Genomic DNA, 22122 nt, shown 5'->3' on the forward strand with positions numbered 1-22122 from the left:
GAACGTTAGTAAACCTCCTGAAGCCTCATACAGTATCAGTAGAACGTTAGTAAACCTCCCTCCTGAAGCCTCATAGAGTAGGCCTATCAGTAGAGCATTAGTAAACCTCCTGAAGCCTCATACAGTATACAGTATCAGTAGAACGTTAGTAAAACTCCCAGAGGCAGCAAGACTAAGCACATCTCTTGCAGCCTTCAAGAAACAACTAAAGACATTCCTCTTTCGAGAGAATCTACTAGACCAGTGTTTCCCAACCAGGGGTACGTGTACCACTAGGGGTACGCGAGCACACTGCAGGGGGTACTTGGAAAAAATATTACTACAATAACAAATGTATGGACACTGGGATAGAGAAAGCAATATAGAACATGAATTAGTCTTAGGGGGTACGCGAGAGAAAAAAGGTTGGGAAAACATGAATTAGGGGGTACTCATGACACAACTAAGAGATTTAGGGGGTACACAAGACAAAAAAGGTTGGGAAACATTGTACTAGACTAATGCTTGAGCTGGCCTTGCCCCAGGGCAGACTCCTGACATGATGTTTAGTTTAGTTTGTGTGTGTGTGTGTGTGTACTTATTTACTCTTTATATTAAAAAAAAAAAAACTAACCCCTCTTTGCAACTGCACCTGTTGTTCTGTATATCTCCTGTGCACTTTGTATTTGCTTGTGATGTTGGCTTGATTATGTCCTCTTTTGAAAGTCGCTTTGGTTATAAAGCGTCTGCCAAATGCAATGTAATGTAATGTAATATAAAACTAATGAAGCCTCATACAGTCTCAGTAGCCCCTACAGTGCATTTAGCTCACAATCAATGTGCCAAAAAAAAAACACACACAACGCAGGAGTGTACAAAAATGATTTATTTAAACTTTTATATTTAAAATTTGGAAAAGGAACAGATATTTAACAAGCAACAAACATTTACAAACATTAAATATTTAAATCTTTGTGTCCAGGTCCAGTGCATGACACAGCTTGATCATCAAGTCCTGAAATGAGAAGAAAAGAGATTTGGGTCCAACAACACAACCTCCTGGGGTGTGCGTGTGCGTGTGTGCGTGTGCGTGTGTGCGTGTGCGTGTGTGTGGTACTCTCCTGTTTCATGTATAGAACCACCTCCTGGTGTGTGTGTGTGTGTGTGTGTGTGTGTGTGTGTGTGAGAGAGACAGGTGCTGGATCACTGCCTGGTGTGTGTGTGTGTGTGTGTGTGTGTGTGTGTGTGTGTGTGTGTGTGTGTGTGTGTGTGTGTGTGTGTGTGTGTGTGTGTGTGTGGTACCCTGAGTTGCTTCATGTGCAGTACAGCCTCCTGGTGTGTGTGTGTGTGTGTGTGTGTGTGTGTGTGTGTGTGTGTGTGTGTGTGTGTGTGTGTGTGTGTGTGTGTGTGTGTGTGTGTGTGTGTGTGTGTGTGTGTGTGCGCGCGCGCGCAGTACCCTGAGTTGTTTCATGTGCAGTACAGCCTCCTGGTGTGTGTGTGTGTGTGTGTGTGTGTGTGTGTGTGTGTGTGTGTGTGTGTGTGTGTGTGTGTGTGTGTGTGTGTGTGTGTGTGTGTGTGTGTGTGTGTGTGTGTGTGTGTGTGTTACCCTGAGTTGTTTCATGTGCAGCACAGCCTCCTGGTGTGTGTGTGTGTGTGTGTGTGTGTGTGTGTGTGTGTGTGTGTGTGTGTGTCTGTGTGTGTTTGGTACCCTGAGTTGTTTCATGTGCAGTACAGCCTCCTGGTGTGTGTGTGTGTGTGTGTGTGTGTGTGTGTGTGTGTGTGTGTGTGTGTGTGTGTGTTACCCTGAGTTGCTTCATGTGCAGTACAGCCTCCTGGTGTGTGTGTGTGTGTGTGTGTGTGTGTGTGTGTGTGTGTGTGTGTGTGTGTGTGTGTGTGTGTGTGTGTGTGTGTGTGTGTGTGTGTGTGTGTGTGTGTGTGTGTGTTACCCTGAGTTGTTTCATGTGCAGCACAGCCTCCTGGTCCAATTTGGCCGCGTCAAAATCTTCCTCCTTCTCTATGATGACACTCTGCACATGACAGTAGCAGCAGAAGTCACAGTAAATTACTGTATACTACAATACATCACAGTAGCAGCAGTAGCCACAGTAAATTACTGTACTATAGTACTACAATACTATGCAGTATTGTTAACACGTCATCAACGATTATTGGAACACAGCTAAATAGTCTGAGTGCTCTGTTTAACAAACAGGCAGTCCAAAAGACTAAAAGTATCATTAGTCAGCCAGAGCACGTTTTAGGTGGTGAATTTTCATTAATGCCCTCTGGGAGGCGCTATTATTCTGTCAGGATCTACTCTGGATCTTTCATCCCTTCAACCATTAGATTATTAAACAAGGTTGTAGGGATAGAGTTCACTACTGACAATTTAATTTACTGAGGGCTGCTCATCACTGTTAGGGCAGGGTGTTTGAATGTATGTGTTAAAATGTGTATGTCTTTTGTTTTCTTATTTATTTCTTGTTTTTTTGTTTTCTTTAGGTTTTGTGTTTCATTTTCTAAACTTTTTATTTATACTATTAATTCATTGACTTGTGGAAACTGGGACCGCAAACTGAATTGCCCTTCTGATGGGACTAATAAAGTTATCTGAATCTGTACACTACACTCACAGTAGCAGCAGTAGTTACAGTACATTACTGTACACTACAATACATTACAGTACATCACATCACATTAAAGTAAATTACACTACATAGCAGCAGTTTACAGTAGCAGTAGTTTACAGTACGTTACAGTAACATCAGTAGTTACCATAAATTACCGCACATTGCAGTAGTTACAGTAAATTACATTAGAGTACATGAGTGCAGTTTACAGCAAATTACTGTTCACTACAGTCCCCCTCATTAGCCACATTACTGTAACAGTAGCAAAGAACGTCTAGGTAGAAGTACCAATCATCCTCTAGTTAATTTTATAATACATTTATACATTGATATAACCCATTAAATATCGCTTATATAAAACTTGCATTAAATTACAGTCAGCTTACCTCTCCTTGAGACGTCTTCACCACCATGGCAAAGGTGGCGGTTTTGAGAGAGCTGTCACTCATTGACCTTGAGATGGGCCTGAAGGACAATAGGAGTACAAGGAAATGGATTGTGAATGACCTTGAAATGGAACTGAAGAGCACAAGAGCAGAGTTGTTTTACTTCACGATAGTTCACCTGGCTTTTGAGCCAGCGGCTGGTTTACGATAACGGGTTACCTGGTTTACGATAACGGGTTACCTGGTTTACGATAACGGGTTACCTGGTTATTGACTACAATATAGTTACCTGGTTTAGAGCAGTAGTTTACAGTAGTTTACCTGACTTGGAGCAGTAGTCTACAGTAGTTTCCAGCTGATAGCTGGTTATTGACTATAATGGGTTACCTGGTGCAACAGCAGTAGTTAAAGGGTAACTTCTGCCGATTACAACATGCAGTTGTAATGCTCACACTACCCTGGGCTGTTTCCCGCCCAATTGGGCTGCTTAGGATGACTGTGTGCGGGTAAAAATGGCATTTAGCAGAAAAATCCGCTCAATTCTATTGATATCTATGGCAAAAATTGGGCGGGGTTTTCTGCTAAATGCCATTTTGTGCTTCTAGGTGGGTTTTGAGCATTTTTTGGGCTGGAAATCATCAGCCTCATCTGGCAGTTGTAATGCTCACACTACCCTGGACTCGTCAGTACCTGAGATTTTTTTTTTCTTTCTTTCTCCCATCCCATGGTCATTGTGGTGCAAGTGTTTGTTTACATTTTTTTTTTTTAATCTTCATTTATTCCCAATAACATCCAAAATGTTTTGCAACATCAGCAGACAACTAGCAAACGGCGATACCTTTTGGGAAAATATTTGGAGGAGGCCTATGTTAAAGTTTTTAAAGTAAACAAAATCTGCCCCCATTAGAATAGCTCAGGGGTGAGTTTCTCAAAAGGGAAGTTGTTAGCCTGTTAGCAACTTCGGTAGTTGACAATGGGATAATGCATTGAAAGCAACGAAGTAGCTAATGTACTAAGCAACTTTGGTTTCGAGAAATTCACCCCAGATCTCGGAAAGGGCTGAGTCGAAAAATGCAGCATCACCAGGTACTGACAAGTCAAGGGCAGCGTGACCAATACAACAGCATGTTGAAATTGGCTGAAGTTATCCTTTACAGCAGTTTACAGCAGTTTACAGCAGTTTGCAGCAGTCTGCAGCAGTTTGCAGCAGTCTGCAGCAGTCTGCAGCAGTTTGCAGCAGTCTACAGCAGTTTGCAGCAGTTTACAGCACATGACCGCAGTTTACAGCAGTTTACAGCAGTTTACAGCAGTTTACTTGGCTTTCAGTCCAGTGGCTGGCGCTCCTCCAGATCTCAGTACGCGGCCTACGGTCCGCACGCTGCCAGCTGTAGTTCTAGCGGACCTGCAAGAGAAGAGTATAAACAAGAGAAGAGTATAAAAAAGAGAAGGGCAGAAACCAAGAGAAGGGCAGAAACCAAGTACAAAAATGACACCATTACACTACGAGCATAAACCAAGTACAAAAACGACACCATTACGCTACGAGCATAAACCAAGTACAAAAATGACACCATTACACTACGAGCATAAACCAAGTACAAAAACGACACCATTACGCTACGAGCATAAACCAAGTACAAAAACTACAACATTATGCTACGAGTATAAACCAAGTACAAAAACGACAACATTACGCTACAAATATAAACCAAGTACAAAAACGACACCATTACGCTACGAGTATAAACCAAGTACAAAAACGACAACATTACGCTACAAATATAAACCAAGTACAAAAACGACAACATTACGCTACAAATATAAACCAAGTACAAAAACGACACAATTACGCTATGAGTGGAAACCAAGTACAAAAACGACACCATTACGCTACGCTACGAGTAGAAACCAAGTACAAAAACGACAACATTAAGCTATGAGTATAAACCAAGTACAAAAACGACAACATTAAGCTACGAGTATAAACCCAGTACAAAAACGACAACATTACGCCACGCTACGAGTACAAACCAAGTACAACAACTACATTACACTGACTCTTATGAAAAGTTTTTTTTTTTCTCCAGGGTATTGGACAATCCCTGGAGCAATGTAGAGTTGTTGGGTGCCTTGCTCAAGGGCACTTCAGCCATGGAAGGAGGTGTAGCGCGAGGTCAGGTGAGATTCAAACCTACAACCCCCTAGACGGAAAAACAAACTCCCTAACCACAAGGGCAGAAATGTACAATATCAGTCGAAACACGTCAGGCGAGTAAAGAAATCCTTCAGGTTTTGAAGATGAATGACACCAACACCAACTACACCAACCCATTAGCATCCATACGTGGGGCCACAGTAGATGGCATTATATCCAGCTAATGGGGCACTACACTACACTACCCAGCATGCACCACTACACTACACTACCCAGCATGCACCACTACACTACCCAGCATGCACCACTACACCAACCCATTAGCATCCATACGTGGGGCCACAGTAGATGGCATTATATCCAGCTAATGGGGCACTACACTACACTACCCAGCATGCACCACTACACTACACAGCATGCACCACTACACTACACAGCATGCACCACTACACTACACTACACTACACTACCAAGCATGCACCACTACACTGCACTACACTACCCAGCATGCACCACTACACTACACTACCACAGTGGGTTTACATACAGTGTTGAATCTCGCCCTCCAACCCGTGCCTGCAGTTCACCTAGGGAGCGCTGTCGAGACAGCAGAGCTCATAAGGCTGGCACTAATAACTTGACATTGTGCTCGCTGTCGGCTGAAACTTGACAATATTACTGTAAGTTCTGAAAAACCAATGTGGATTTCAATGAAATGTACAATAACCTGGGAGTTATGTCCTTCTGATTTCCTACAGCTTTGGCATTTATGAGTCAGGCTCCGCTAGCATCTTGCTAACAAAATTGCTTTACGGCCGTCGTGATCACAGCAATGCAGCCGGCCGACCAATCCAAACGCAGTGTGTGAAGCCACTCGTGACGTCATATTGACAATAAAGTCGTATTTTACAAAGATCCAGCGAGTTTAAACATTCAAACTAAGTGCTGTTTGAAAGGATAATCTATCCTGCCTTTTGGAAAAATAAATTGAAACGATGATACCAATTATCTCCCAAAGCAATGGCAGCATCGTGGTTGAGCTCCATGGGACCCCATTCATTTCAACAGCCTCTGCGCTCCTTGGCGCTCCTCTGCGCTGTCTGGATGGCGCCACTTAGTGGACAGTACCACCCGGAAAAAGTCGCGAGATTCCTCTCTCGTACTACCCATAAACACTCTCTGACACTACACAGCATGCACCACTACACTACACAGCATGCACCACTACACTACACAGCATGCACCACTACACCACCCAACGGGGCACTTAAGTCACGGCCTTCTACTTCCAATCCGTGGGGCTGGAGCTCTCAAAATTTTGAATGAGAGTTAATGGAGCGAGTCAAGCCAGGGGGTGTTCACTCATGGAAATAGCTACTAGCCACAACTGGCTAACCCTAACCACGGGACAGTGCAAAATGAATGGGTGTCAATGGAGTTTCCTACCATTATAATTTTTGTGATTTTTTATAATTTTTTGTCCTGAAATATTAATATTAAGTTCGAAGCTAGAAATAATAAGACCCCATTTGAGTAGCGTTTCGATTATTTTGCGCCACTAGATTATTATATACTGGGTCACAAAGCTCAATTTTTATGGGGCCAAACCCATAAACATTAGCGCGATGCTAGCGAGTACAGGGTGAAATCTTCTAACCTGCTGTAAAACTACACACCTGAACGATTTGTCAATACAGCCTATTGTTAAACAACAGTCATAGTGCTTACCAGGAATGTTTTGTTGATATTTGTGACTGGAAATCGCAGTAGCAATGTATTTAGCATGGGTTCCCCTTTCCATTCCATACATTTTCCCACATGAAGGACTGGCCTACGCTCGTTACTGCAGTATGCATGCAAAGCTAACTGGCTACAATGGGAACCAATGAGACTGAGCCTTCTCCCTGTGTTCTAATTTCTCTGGTCAAGCTAAATCCTCATCCCGTTTGGCATGTGCTCCGGATTTCACATATGATGACAGTGAATTTGAAAGGTTTGGATTTGCGTCGTAAGACCACCCATATTCGGCACGCAAGAAAGGTTATTTTAGCTTCTGTGCAAAACAGTGTTAGAGACTACAACGTGCGCCTCGCATATTTGACTTGAACCGAGGCACGGCCAACCCTACCGCTGCTCCACGGCTTAAGTGGCTGCACGTCGGACATGCGACGTCTGTTGTGTAGTCCAAATTTCAGTTTGGACTGTACTGTACCTGAGGGGTTTGGACTGTACTGTACCTGAGGGGCAGGTGACCCGGCAGGCCCCGCCCACCATGATGTAAGCTACCTGAGGGGTTTGGACTCTGTTGGTTCCGGTGACCTCGTTCTGCTCTTGGCCTGCAAGTACATTAAATTACATTACTCTAAATTAAATTACATTACGCTACATTACATTACACTACATTAAATTACGCTACATTACATTAAATTGCATTACATTACGCTACATTAAATTACATTACGCAACATTAAAGGGACACTCTGCAGGAAATGGTCGAAAAAGGTACTGCAACTATGCTGCTCATTGAAACTGGGCTGCCTATTGCCAAATTTGATCTTTACATGAAAGTTTACTAAGTTATAAACTAATATTTTCTAGTATGGTCCAAGTACAGTCATTTTTGCAGCTAAAAATGGCTATTTCTGGAAATTCAAAATGGCGGACCATGGAGAAGATCCCCTTTTCATGTATGACAAGTGCAATTTTTCCAGTCATAATGAATACTTAGAATTTGATGGTGGTGGTAAGTATTCATGAAAATAGTAACATTAGTGATCGGGCAGCATGAAGTCTGGAAATAAACATCTAAAAATCAGTGTCCCTTTAAATTACATTAAATTTCATATCGAGGTGGTCAACGCAATATCTACTGTTAACGCGGAATCCAATATTCATATCATCTATGGAGGTTGTGAACGTACACAATATTCAGTGTTCATATCTATGGAGATGGCTGATGCTAACATACATTACGCTGGCTAACAGTATTTAGTGTCAGTATCTATGGAGGTTGCTAACTGGCTTGTGATGTATCTATGAAGTAGTGAACACGGTATCCAATATTCACATCTAACATGGGTAGTATTCAGTGTTCATATCTATAGAGCTTGAAAGTGACGTCACTTCCCCTGATTTCATGGGACCTCAACAGCGTTTTTTAGCTGAAAATTATAGCATGTAATCCAATGGCGGTATTAAAATCATATTTCGATCCCATTCGAGTTGTGCCACGAGCTCCACATAAGTTGTTTCTGATATTTTTGTTTAATTTTTCATACGAACCCTCAAACTTTTTAGAGAAATGTGTTTCTTCACATTTTTCATGCAGACGGCCTCGGAACAAAACATTGATACTTCTGCATGAATAACCCTTATTTAGCCTCTTAAACAGCATATTTGTAGCCCAGCGCATAGAATGACGGAGATCAGAAGATATTTACTCGCTACCATGTTGTTAGATGGTCAGCTTAGGTCCCGTGAAAGGCGGGACTTTCAAGCTCTATGAGGCAGCTAACGTACCTTGTGCTGGCTAATGGCAGAGATTCTTTAAGTATATAGAGATATGCCAATGTAATAGGTTTCTATGGGCACCTAACATGACCAGGTTCCGGTCTGCCTAAAGGGGCGTGTCCTAGTATTGAATAGAACAGTCCTTAGGTCTGCCTAAAGGGGGATTTCCCCCCCTCCCCCTTGCAATTGTAGAACCCGGAAACAATGGGCCAATGGAATCTCTCCCCCTCTCTCTACTCTCTCTGCTAATGGTATCTAGTGTTCATGTCTATGGAGGTTGCTAATGCTAACATACCCTGCGCTAGCTAGCAGTATTTAGTGTTCATCTCTATGGAGGTAGCTAGCGCTAACGTACCCTATGCTGGCTAATGGTATCTACAGTAGTGTTCATATCCACGGAGGTTGCTAACGTACCCTGCGCTAGGTAACCGTATTTAGTGTTCATATCAATGAGGCAGCAAACGCTAACGTACCCTGCGCGAGCTAGCAGTATTTAGTGTTCATGTCTATGGAGGTTGCTAGCGCTAACATACCCTATGCTGGCTAATGGTATCTAGGCTTCATATCTATGGAGGTTGCTAATGTGCCCTGCGCTGGGTAACCGTATTTAGTGTTCATATCAATGAGGCAGCAAACGCTAACATACCCTGCGCTAGCTAGCAGTATTTACTGTTCAACTCTATGGAGGTAGCTAATGCTAACGTACCCTATGCTGGCTAATGGTATCTACAGTAGTGTTCATATCCATGTTCATATCCATGGAGGCTGCTAACGTACCCTGCGCTAGCTAGCAGTATTTAGTGTTCATATCCATGGAGGTTGCTGTACCCTGCGCTGGCTACCAGTATTTAGTGTTCATATCTATGGAGGTAGCTAACGCTCACGTACCCTGCGCTAGCTAGCAGTATTTAGTGTTCATATCTATGGAGGTAGCTAACGCTAACGTACCCTGCGCTGGCTACCAGTATTTAGTGTTCATATCTATGGAGGTAGCTAACACTAACGTACCCTATGCTGGCTAATGGTATCTAGTCTTCATATCCATGGAGGTTGCTGTACCCTGCGCTGGCTACCAGTATTTAGTGTTCATATCTATGGAGGTAGCTAACACTAACGTACCCTGCGCTAGCTAGCAGTATTTATGGAGGTAGCTATCGCTAAAGTACCCTGCGCTGGCTAGCAGTATTTACTGTTCAACTCTATGGAGGTAGCTAGCGCTAACGTACCCTGCGCTAGCTAGCAATATTTAGTGTTCATGTCTATGGAGGTAGCTAACGTACCCTGCGCTAGCTAGCAGTATTTAGTGTTCATCTCTATGGAGGTAGCTAACGCTAACGTACCCTGCGCTAGCTAGCAGTATTTAGTGTTCATCTCTATGGAGGTAGCTAACGCTAACGTACCCTGCGCTAGCTAGCAGTATTTAGTGTTCATGTCTATGGAGGTTGCTAATGCTAACATACCCTCAGCTGGCTACCAGTATTTAGTGTTCATGTCTATGGAGGTTGCTAATGCTAACATACCCTCAGCTGGCTACCAGTATTTAGTGTTCATATCTATGGAGGTAGCTAGCGCTAACATACCCTGCGCTAGCTAGCAATATTTAGTGTTCATCTCTATGGAGGTAGCTATCGCTAACGTACCCTGCGCTAGCTAGCAGTATCTAGTGTTCATATCCATGGAGGCTAACAGTATTTATGCTAATGTACCCTATGCTGGCTAACAGTATCTATGGAGGTAGCTAATGCTAACGTACCCTGCGCTGGCTGTTCTTCCTCCTCTTCGGGCTGCTAGCAGGCTCCGCCTTCACAGCTGTGGGAAGAAACAAGAACTACATTAAAGGTGCACTGTGTAATAGTGGCGTCAACAATCGATTCGGCAATGCAATGCGGGGCGGGGCATGGGCGGGGCATGGGCGGGGTGGGGCATGGGCGGGGCGGGGCATGGGCGGGGCATGCGCGATGCAATGCGGGGCGGGGCAGGGGCGGGGCGGGGCGGGGCATGGGCGATCCAATTCAATGCGGCAAGTTCCAGAATCGATACAGCAATTTTTTTTAAGTTTCAATTACTTCCGTTGATATTTCGGGAGCAAATGAATGTTAAATTAAATAAAAGAACTTCAAAGCATTGGAAACTGCAAGACTAATACAGAAAACCGCCAATAAATTGCTCAGTAACTGACCAGTTGTATTGCCTCATCATGACTGATGAAACATTTGCTTTGCTTTCAGTAGAAATGTAATGCATTGCAATGCATTGTAGAATTGAATCGAATTTAATCAAATCGAAACTTCCCGAATCGGAATCGAATCAAATCGAGAGGGCAGTGCCAATGCACACCACTTCTGTGTATCATATCATATCATATATCATATTGGTACATTAAAGGGACACTGAGATTTTTAGTTGTTTATTTCCATAATTCATGCTGCCCATTCAGTAATGTTACCTTTTTCATGAATATTTACCACCACCATCAAATTCTAAGTATTCAAGTACTAATGACTGCAAAAATTGCAGAGGGGGGGGGGGGGTGCAGAGGGGGGGCAGGGGCGGGGGGTGCGCAGGGGGGGGGGGGGGGGGGGGGTGCAGAGGGGGGGCAGGGGGGGGCAGGGGGGGGTGCGCAGGGGGGGCGGGGGGCACTGACACACAGACATGGATGGTTGTGAAAGGGGCGGGGGGTGCAAAAAAAATAACAATAGTGGGGCACGACCCATATGAGGGGGAGCCTGGTTCTTGCCAGACCTCTGTGTGTGTGCTCTGGAGCCCCCTGGTGGCACTCCAAACACTCACGAAGCTGTGCGGAACTACAGGTCGGGCAAGAGCCAGGCAATATGAGGGGGACCTTGGCTGGAATCCACTGATATATTGGGAGTAGAGATGTCCGATATTGGCTTTTTTGCCGATGTCAGATATGCCGATATTGTCCAACTCTCAATTTTCGATTTCGATATCGGCCGATACCGATGCCGATATATGTGGGTTATTTTTCCTCATAACAAATTTTAGGTAACATTACAAATCTACTGTTGTGGAACAAAATATGCTTAATTTTATTGTAATGCCCCACTAGATGCATTCTCGAATGCTACAGAGCTCTCCAAATATTAACATCGTCTGTGCAAAATAGAAAAATGATTAAGGAGAAAAGTGAACAGTAATTCAAGCATTATTATATCGATTTTGATCGGTCAAAAATCCGATACCGATATTGACCGATATTACATTTTTATGCCATCATCAGGCCGATAATATCTGTGGGCCGATATTATCGGACATCTCTAATTGGGGGGGCTTGTCATGATAAAATTTGGCAACTCCTGAAGTCTACTACTGAAATAGACTTGCCTTTCTTGGAGGACTTCCTTGAGAGCGGTTTGTGGATTTCTGGAGACTGCGCCTGGAATTCAAATAGAGAACGAGAACTGGTTCAGTTACCGGCAGGTCATCAGGTCAACACACTGGGGTCGGAGGTCCTCAAACAGTGTTGCCAGATTGGGCGGGTGCTACCTGGGCTACTTGGAATGAGCGTCTGCGGGCAAAAAAGGGAAAAATTGGCCATTTGGCGGGTTTTCTTTTTCAGCTGTTTTGGTCCCATAGAAGCCAATGTAATTTGTTGAATTTGGGCGGAATTTAGCGCATTTTGGCGGTTTTTGAGAACCTTTTGGGCGGGATTTGGTCAGACACATCTGGCAACACTGTCCTCAAACTAGACATGGGCTACGTCTCAAATGACACTTTTGTCAGTGCACTGTCAGTCAGTGCACAGTGCACACAGTGCACTGGGGTCTTTAGTGTATAGTGTTGTGGAAAAATGTGAGCACTATGCACTGTGCCCTCGCTGGAAGTGAAGCTCACATTTTTCCACAACACTATACACTAAAGACCTCAAACTAGACATGGGTTATTTGTGTGTTCCATTATTCGCCCTCTGTACTGTGTACCTTGTTTGAGTGCAGTGAAGTACCCTTTCCACCCTCCGCGATTCACGAGGCGAGTACATTCCGATTCCCGTTCTGTCTGATACACTTAACGGAAATGACTGTTGGTCGCGTGTCATCCGAGTTTACCAACCGCCAATATGCAATTCATCACGGAAGGCACTGTTCGTTATGCTGACACTTTTTAAACTTACCCCTGCCTCTAATACACATGGCAATTGTCTTTGGAATCAAAACTATGCTGTTATCATGGAGACTCAACCGTTTGCCAGATCTGACACTCAGCTACGTCACAAACATGGCGGCCAGTGAGTACGAAGTGTACAGTAACTCCACACTTCAAAAAATGGCCGTTTTGGGGGCGTTATCCGGGTAATTTACAGTACACTTTACCGTCGCGATTAGAAATGGAACACCCTGCGTACCCAAACAGTGCGGAAAGGGCGGACAGTACGAGTATTGGAACACACCATGTGTCTCAAATGACACACTTTTGTCAGTGCACTCTCAGTCAGTGCACAGTGCACTGAGGTCTTTAGTGCATATTGTCGTGGAAAAATGTGATCACTATGCACTGTGCCCTCGCTGGAAGTGAAGGCTAAGCATGGCATTAACTCGCCAAAATATTGATTGGCAGCTGTTTACAGTGGCACAGCGTCTCGTGCTTGTACTGTATTTACATCTCCTTCATCCCAAAGGACAACTATCACACATACAATACTTGGCTTGGCATGAAAAGGTTGGTGTCCCATCAACATTACTTACAGAATTAGGAGACTGTTGACCAAACTCTTCTACTGAACTGAATGCCACATTTCCTCCGTGTCATTGTCAACATGGCCGCCGTTTAGTGCGCACAGTGTCCATCATTCAAGCACTGCATTTTTCCGCCATTGTTAGGGGATCATCCTGGCACTTTCAGTGCACTGGCACTGGCTGTGTGTGTGTGTGTGTGTGTGTGTGTGTGTGTGTGTGTGTGTGTGTGTGTGTGTGTGTGTGTGTGTGTGTGTGTGTGTGTGTGTCTCCTGCCATACCTCCAATGCAATGGTCACATCCCTGTGTGTGTGTTGTGGTGTGTGGTGTGTGGTGTGTGTCTCCTGCCATACCTCCAATGCAATGGTCACATCCCTGTGTGTGTGTGTGTGTGTGTGTGTTGTGGTGTGTGTGTGTGTGGTGTGGTGTGTGTGTGTCCTGCCATACCTCCAATGCAATGGTCACATCGCCAACCGGCACATCAGCTGAAACAGAAACATGGTCAAGTCAAGTCAAGTCAAGTAGGTTTATTGTCAATTTCTTTACATGCACTGGTCATACAAAGAATTTGAAATTACATTTCTTGCTTTCCCATACAGACATAGACAGTATAGACATAGACAGTACTTATACATGGACTTAAGACAGTATGGACATAGACAGTGCTCATACAGACATTTAAAGTGCAAGACTGGACAACAGAAGACTTGTAGAGGACATACATTAAGAGGTATTTGTTGTGCTTTTGTGCTTTTCCTAAAAAAGTCCTTTATAGCGTTCTGACATGGTAATAGTAGCATTTTGAAGAAAAATAAATATTAAAAGGTCTGTCAAGTACACCAGCAGCAGTGTGTGTGTGTGTGTGTGTGTGTGTGTGTGTGTGTGTGTGTATGTGTGTGTGTGTGTTTAGTGCAGGTAGAAGGTGTGTTGTGCGTCTTGTGTGTGTGTTCGTGTGTCTGTGTGTGTGTGTGTGTGTGTGTGTGTGTGTGTGTGTCGGTGTGTGTATGTTTGGGTTTAGTGCAGAAAGTGCAGTGTGTGTGTGTGTGTGTGTGTGTGTGTGTGTGTGTGTCTGTCTGTCTGTGCGTATGTGCGTGTGTGTGTGAGTGTATGTGCGTGTGTGTGCGTGTGTGTGCGTGTGTGTGTGTGTGTGTGTGTGTGTGTGCGTGTGTGTGTGTGCGTGTGTGTGCGTGCGTGCGTGCGTGTGTGTGTGTGCATGTTGTGAGTTAGTGCAGGTTGAAAGTTCAGTCACAAGTATAGTACTGCAGGTGGAATGTTCAGTCGCAGATATGGTGGTGGGGGATGGGGGAGGGGGGGGGGGTTGTCAGTGGCCTTGCTGGCTAGAGGCTGACATTGGAGGGAGAGTGGGTTGAGTGTTCAGCATCTTGATCGCTTGGTGCATTGTGCTGCTCGCCATCAGAATATGGAGCATATAGTCTCATATATGGACATCAGTCATCACACACACACACAGATGTCATCACACACACACACACACACAGATGTCATCACACACACACACACATACACACAGATGTCATCACACACACAGATGTCATCACACACACAGATGTCATCACACACACACACACACACAGATGTCATCACACACACACAGACATCAGTCATCACACACACACACCAGTCATCACAGTGGACACACACACACACACACAGACATCAGTCATCACGCGCGCACACGAGCGCGCACGCACGCACGCACGCACGCACGCACAGACACACACACACACACATGGACATCAGTCATCTCACAGTGTACACTCAGAAACATGGACATCAGTCATCTCACAGTGTACACTCAGTGTATGGAGCATACTCTTTTACATTGGGTGGGCGTGTTTTGATTCCTCTTTATTAATCCAACAGTATCCAGTATACATATAGGACTACAGTATTCCGTATTCCGTATAGGACGACAGTATTTAGTATTTAATATTCAGTATACATATAGGACGACAGTATTTAGTATTTAGTATACGTATAGGACGACAGTCAAATGCCTATAGCATTATATTTAATATTCAGTAGATGGTGTATATATGCTACAGTGTTATATATTTAATATTCAGTAGATAGTGTATATAGGTCTACCGCATTATATATTTAATATTCAGTAGGCCTACAGTGTTATATATTTAATATTCAGTAGGCCTACAGTGTTACATATTTAATATTCAGTATAGTGTATATAGGACTACAGTGTTATATATTTAATATTCAGTAGATAGTGTATATAGGTCTACCGCATTACATATTTGATATTCAGTATAGTGTATATAGGTCTACCGCATTACATATTTAATATTCAGTAGGCCTACAGTGTTATATATTTAATATTCAGTAGATAGTGTATATAGGTCTACATTGTATTATGTATTAATTATTTAATACAGCATTATATATTTACCATCTCTGCATCCCGTATATTCAGTATAGTGTATATAGGTCTACCGCATTATATATTTAATATTCAGTAGGCCTACAGTGTTATATATTTACCATCTCTGCATCCCATCATGTCCTTAAACAGGGTGTTGAGCTGTGCCTGAGGCGTCGTCATGGTGAGAATCTTGAAGGAGCGATCAACTGAGCTCAACATCTTCTGCGTCTTAGCCTCCATCTCCTTCAGGCGGCCCGCAGCTATGGCGACAAGAGAACACTGCTGTTACTATGGAGAGAATAACACTGCTGTTACTATGCAGACAAGAGAACACTGCTGTTACTATGGAGACAAGGGAACACTGCTGTTACTATGGAGGCAAGAACACTGCTGTTACTATGGAGACAAGAAGAACACTGCTGTTACTATGGAGACAAGAAGAACACTGCTGTTACTATGCAGACAAGAGAACACTGCTGTTACTATGGAGACAAGAGAACACTGCTGTTACTATGGAGACAAGAACACTGCTGTTACTATGGAGACAAGAACACTGCTGTTACTATGGAGACAAGAACACTGCTGTTACTATGGAGACAAGAACACTGCTGTTACTATGGAGACAAGGGAACACTGCAGTTACTATGGAGACAAGAAGAACATTGTTACCATGGAGACACTGTCGTTACTATGGGAACAAGAGAACACTGTCGTTACTATGGAGATAAGGACAACATGAACACGTCTCTAGCCATGGAGATGTAGAAGGTAACATTTGTGAATAGTCAGAAAGAAATGGCTAAAAACATCAGGGATACTGTGCAAGATTTTTAGTTGTTTATTTCCAGACGTCATGCTTCCCGTTCACTAATGTTACTATTTTCATGAATACTTACCATCACCATCAAATTCTAAGTATTCTTAATGACTGGGAAAATTGCACTTTACATACATCAAAAGGGGGATCTTCTCAATTGTCTGCCATTTTGAATTTCCAGAAATAGCCATTTTTAGCTGCAAAAATGACTGCACTTGGACCATACTAGAAAATATTTGTTTATTACTTAGTAAACTTTCATGTAAAGATCAAATTTGGCAATAGGCAGCCCAGTTTCAATGAGCAGCATAGTTGCAGTACCTTTTTTTGGCCATTTCCTGCGCAGTGTCCCTTTATGGTTAAATGGGTGATGCCACTGCACCTTGAGCCGCCTTTTCATGTATGAACGTGTGTTTTGGTCAAAGACGTCCAACATGACATTGTCCTTCAGTGCTAACAGATGCTTTTGCTTACTGTAACTGTGAAAAACATGACATTTCAAAACATTTTTTGAAAAGTGAATGCATGTAAGCCAAGCCAGAAAAATAATTGAAAAAATTCTCTTTTTTTGCATTTTCAAAAGTATCCGTTGTGCTGAAAGACATGTTGGACGTCTTTGACCCATGTATGAAAAGAGCAATTTGATGTGCGTACGTGCGTTGCTACGTACCTCGATGTGTTGCTACGTACCTCCCTTCACCTGCTGGATGAGGAGCTCTGTGTGCATGTGATACTACTGTACTGCGTGTGTGCCCGTGCGTGTGTGCCCGTGCGTGTGTGCCCGTGCGTGTGTGCCCGTGCGTGTGTGCCCGTGTGTGTGTGCGTTGCTACTGTGCCTTGTGTGCAGGGCTAGATTAATGCACAGGCTAGATATGGCTGCAGCCTAGGGGCCCGTGCCTGCCAAGGGGCCCCTGATTGGCCAAAAGTGGAATAAAAATGCAGAATTGTGACGGATGCAATATTGAAAAAAATCAGGCCATGTTGGCTACAGTTGATGTTATCCTTAATTCCTAGCTCATAATTATGGCACTGTCTATACCAGGGGTACTCAATTAAAAGTCCCCGAGGGCCAGTTTTTCAAAATTCCTCCCAATGAAGGGCCAACACGAGCCGAGCCGAGCCCCCCCCCCCCCCCCCCCCCCCCCCCCCCCCCCCCCCCCCCCCCCCACCCCCCCCCCCCCCCCCCACCAAAAAAAAAAATCATAACTAAAAATGAAAAGGCCTTTGTAAGCACGAAACACATGCACTCAAAGCAGATAGTTAGTTTCAAGTGATAGGATGGGGGGGAAATTCTCTCATACGACTACAGGGCCTGCATTTTCCTGGAGCACTGTTGGGTGAGGTGTCTGCCTTGCTCTCATTGCCACCCTTCAGGTTTTTTTAAATGACACAATATTATTTGTTAGCCTATTTGCAGACTACATCCAGAAATATGTATTTCTTAGTGAGAAAACCAATAAGCCTGAAGATAACGCTTTTCAAACAAATGTTGCTTATTATGACTTTGTTTATGCAGCTCTCACATGCATACTGCATAATGCAATAATATCATGGACCCAGCAAAGAGGAGGACACCAGGTTTTGCCAACAAGAAAATGGCACATTTGATGCAATGTTGATTACATGCAACAGCCAATAATAAATTGTCAAGTTGCTCATAACTTTGTTTGTAGTCTTAAGAGGGGCTTAGCATTCCAAACGAACTATTTGGGGACTGTTTAAAAGTGTGAAAAGTTTATCAAGCAATTCGTTTTTAAGTAGGCTACCACTAGTTAGCTGCCAGCAGAACTCAAACACAATTTGCCTTCATTTGTGTTAGCAACTAGCTACAGCTAGTGCTAAACCAATTCGAAGTCCTAACACACTGTTTGCAATGAAATGTGGACCATAACTTTCAAAAACGAGGCAAAGAGAACTTTGTAAATAATTTATTTACAAGTTCTGATACCGTCCTTCCCTTCTGTAGTCTACCTCACAACAACCTCTGCCACCCTCATAGTCACTTCTGTTTGGAGCCTGCAGGGAGAAACTGAATGAGGGGGCGGGGCGGGGCACGGCACGCATCTTCCTAGCGTCTGTGGCGCTATTTCAAAATAAGAGTCGGCAGCGCGATCGGACCAAAAAAAAAAAAAAAAAAAAAATTGTTTTTTTTAATTTTTCAAAATTATTCGAGGGCCACAAATAGATGCCCCGCGGGCCACAAATGGCCCGCGGGCCGCTATTTGAGTATGGGGGGCCTATACATTTGTCACAAAGTTTGCCTCCCAAGGGGGGCCCACAGCAATCTGCAGCCCAGGGGCCCCAGGCCATCTTAATTAGGGGGGCCCACAGCGAATTTTAGCCTAGGGGCCCATGGTCATCTTAATCAGGGGCCCCACAGCAATCTGCAGACTAGGGGCCCTTAATCCGGCCCTGCTTGTGTGCCACTTAGTGCCTGCGTGCCTGCGTGCGTGCGTGCCCCTTAGTGCGTGCCTGCGTGCGTGCCTGCGTGCGTCTTAGTGTGTGCGTGCGTGTGTGCCTGCGTGCGTGCCTGCGTGCCTGCGTGCGTGCCTGCGTGCGTGCGTGCGTGCGTGCGTGCCTGCGTGCCTGCGTCTACGTACCTTCCTTCTCCACCTGCTGGATGAAGAGCTCCCTCTGTTTTAGTTGCCACGGCGACGCCTGCTCTGCCTGCCCTGTGACACGGTTGGATTTTCGTCGGCGTGGCATCGTCAAGACGACAAGATCTCACGGTAACACTGGATAGGGGTAACACTGGAGAGGGGTCACACGAGAGGGGTCACACCGGAGAGGGGTCTTACTGGAGAGGGGTCACACCGGAGAGGAGTTACACCGGAGAGGGGTCTTACTGGAGAGGGGTCTTACTGGAGAGGGGTCACACCGGAGAGGGCTGTCACTGGAGAGGGGTCACACCGGAGAGGGCTGTCACTGGAGAGGGGTCACACCGGAGAGGGGTCACTGGAGAGGAGTCACACCGGAGAGGGGTCTTACTGGAGAGGGGTCACACCGGAGAGGGGTCTTACTGGAGAGGGGTCACACCGGAGAGGGCTGTCACTGGAGAGGGGTCACACCGGAGAGGGCTCTCACTGGAGAGGGGTCACACTGGAGCTCTGAATGAACACGAGCCAACCGTCCAACTGCTGGGGAAATAGTTTGGATGGTAGAAAAGAACGCTTACGAGCCACTTAGACTAATAGAGAATACATGTTTGGCTAGGACAACTACAAGCCAAATTTAAAAGTGCAATCTACCAATCAATTCTGGCTAGTGCTACAAAAAAAAGTGCATTTACAAGCCTGGCAGTCACACTGCAGAGGAGTCAGGCCGGCATCCAAAGAGAGTCCGCCTGCTTTCGAAATGCATTTATAGGGACGAGTAGAGCTCAGCTAATTGGGTGGTTAATTGATCCTCACACCTGATTGGACGAGCTGAGCTGGTTGATTGTTAATTGATGGGTAGTATTAGGAGCCATTTTGTACTTTTTTTTGTTTGGTGACACCTACTGGCAGAGATGTAGAATGGGTTGGAATTTGGAATTTGGGTGGCCTAATTGGACCCGGTGCAATTGATTGATGTATGCACCTGTACTTATAATTAGTCAGTGTGTGGCTGAACATTAGCTCACTAGGCCAACCGTGAACGCTTGTGCAACTTGGAACGTGGAATTTGGATTTACCCTTAGAGACGCCAGCAGGCACAAAGGTTTTAATTTTTTTGTTTGTTTGTTTCTTTAATGATGGTGTTTATGTTTGATTAAGAAGAAGAACTTTATTATTTGAGAAACTTTTTATTTCGTGACAAAAGGAAAATGGAACCTGATTACGTTTGTGATATGGAAAATAAACCATCAAAGAACTATTAAAATCACCTCCCGCCGTCAGTGACTTATAAGAAGCCACTTCAACTAGTTGATCCTCACTCGTAATTGGCTGAACAGGTGAATCAGCATGATGCCATACTCATGAACGGCCATTCGGGTACGTGTGTAATGTTATGCTGCTTTGATATTTTTACCTGCCGAAGGGTCTCCAATAATAACAGCAATACCCTGTACTTATATACAGCAATACCCTGTACTTATATAGCAGCAATACCCTGTACTTATATACAGCAAGTCGCTTTGGATAACAGCATCAGCTAAGTGTAATGTGATATGCAAACGGCATTCAGAGGCTCCAATCCAGCAATCCAGTGTCACATATTCCAAATGACCTGGTCCGTTTCCATGTAGCAGATATTTAAAATCCAGGTATAAAAAGCAGGAGAAAAAAATATCCTGTTTAGGGGGCTGAAACACATTGTTACAATGGAGGATTTATTGTTATCCACACGTTGCGTTTACACCTCAACAGGAGAAAAATATCCCCTGCTAAAAAAATATCCTGCTACGTGGCAACAGCACCTAAAACGAGGAGCCAACATGTACTTGTTGTGCATCATGTTTGTGTATTATCATGTTCATGAACTTCATCTCCAACTTCAACAAATGAATGACAAGAAAACCAACACCAAACAAATAAGATGACAAAAGAGGCAGTGATGAAAAATAATTGCCTTTATTTATTTATTTAATCATTCATTCATGTATGCAATGCAGCTGTGTAGAGTTAGGGCTTCTGCACATTGGCTCTGACTAAGTGCTGAGCACTGCTGAGCCCGCAAAAGTTCGATTTCATTATTTTCAATAGAACCCCGCACACCGGCGCCGATGTCCGCAGACATTCGCCGATGTCGAATAGCAATTAGAGACAAGTTCTATTTTGTCTGCTCCGCCTATAGACTATTAATGCTACGTTCGTGTGAAAATGGGTTTGGGGGTCCCAATTATGTCGGCAGCAAAAGTGCTCCGTAGTGCTGCCGGAGCCAGTGCTTAATTTGAGGGGGAGCAAGGGGGAGCTAGCTCCGGAACCTCAGATGAGAGCTCCGGAACCTTGGATGGAACCTCAGGGAAAGACATCACAGACCCCCCCTCCTGGGGGAGCCACCCATCCTCTGTGCTCCGGGACCTCCCACTTGACAAATTAAGCACTGGTCGGAGCCAATGTGCGGCCGGCCTTAACCTGTTCTGTTGGTAGAGAGATCAGTTCATGTACACAGGAGGGTACAGAACCCCAATATGTAGAGTACTGATGAGACCAGAACACGACATTAGGAGGAGAATTCCAGAACCCTGACATTAGGAAAATTCCAGAACCCTGACATTAAAGGAGAATTCCAGAACCCTGACATTATGAGATTTCCAGAACCCCGGCATTAAAGGAGAATTCCAGAACCCTGAAATTTAAGGAGAATTCCAGAACCCCAACATTATGAGGAGAGTTCCAGAACCCCGACATTATGAGGAGAATTCCAGGACCCTGACATTATGAGAATTCCAGAACCCCGACATTATGAGGAGAATTCCAGAACCCTGACATTAATGGAGAATTCCGGCGATTTTACAAACTTATCTTATATCTCCTGTGTTTGTGGCCAAAGAAAGTTGTCCAAAGGGAAAATGGCGATTAAGTGTAATGCAAGCAGCACTAAGTTTGGCCCTTGCACCAACAGAACTGAACA

The 22122-nt window shown here is 44.4% G+C and overlaps 1 protein-coding gene across 1 annotated transcript; it reads right to left on the reverse strand.

The window, feature by feature from the left end:
• Positions 1-850: 850 nt before the first annotated feature.
• Positions 851-19327, reverse strand: cdca9 (cell division cycle associated 9). The gene is made up of 10 exons (XM_063193411.1): positions 19167-19327; positions 15869-16009; positions 13799-13836; positions 12006-12057; positions 10414-10469; positions 7437-7486; positions 4311-4397; positions 2996-3074; positions 1926-2006; positions 851-994 (listed from the first exon to the last, which is right to left on the reverse strand). Exons 1-10 carry the CDS (start codon positions 19270-19272, stop codon positions 944-946), a joined length of 741 nt encoding a protein of 246 aa, XP_063049481.1. The 5' UTR covers positions 19273-19327; the 3' UTR covers positions 851-943.
• Positions 19328-22122: the final 2795 nt, after the last annotated feature.

Source organism: Engraulis encrasicolus, unplaced genomic scaffold (assembly GCF_034702125.1).
Source record: "Engraulis encrasicolus isolate BLACKSEA-1 unplaced genomic scaffold, IST_EnEncr_1.0 scaffold_37_np1212, whole genome shotgun sequence".
In the NCBI taxonomy this organism is placed as follows: domain Eukaryota; kingdom Metazoa; phylum Chordata; class Actinopteri; order Clupeiformes; family Engraulidae; genus Engraulis; species Engraulis encrasicolus.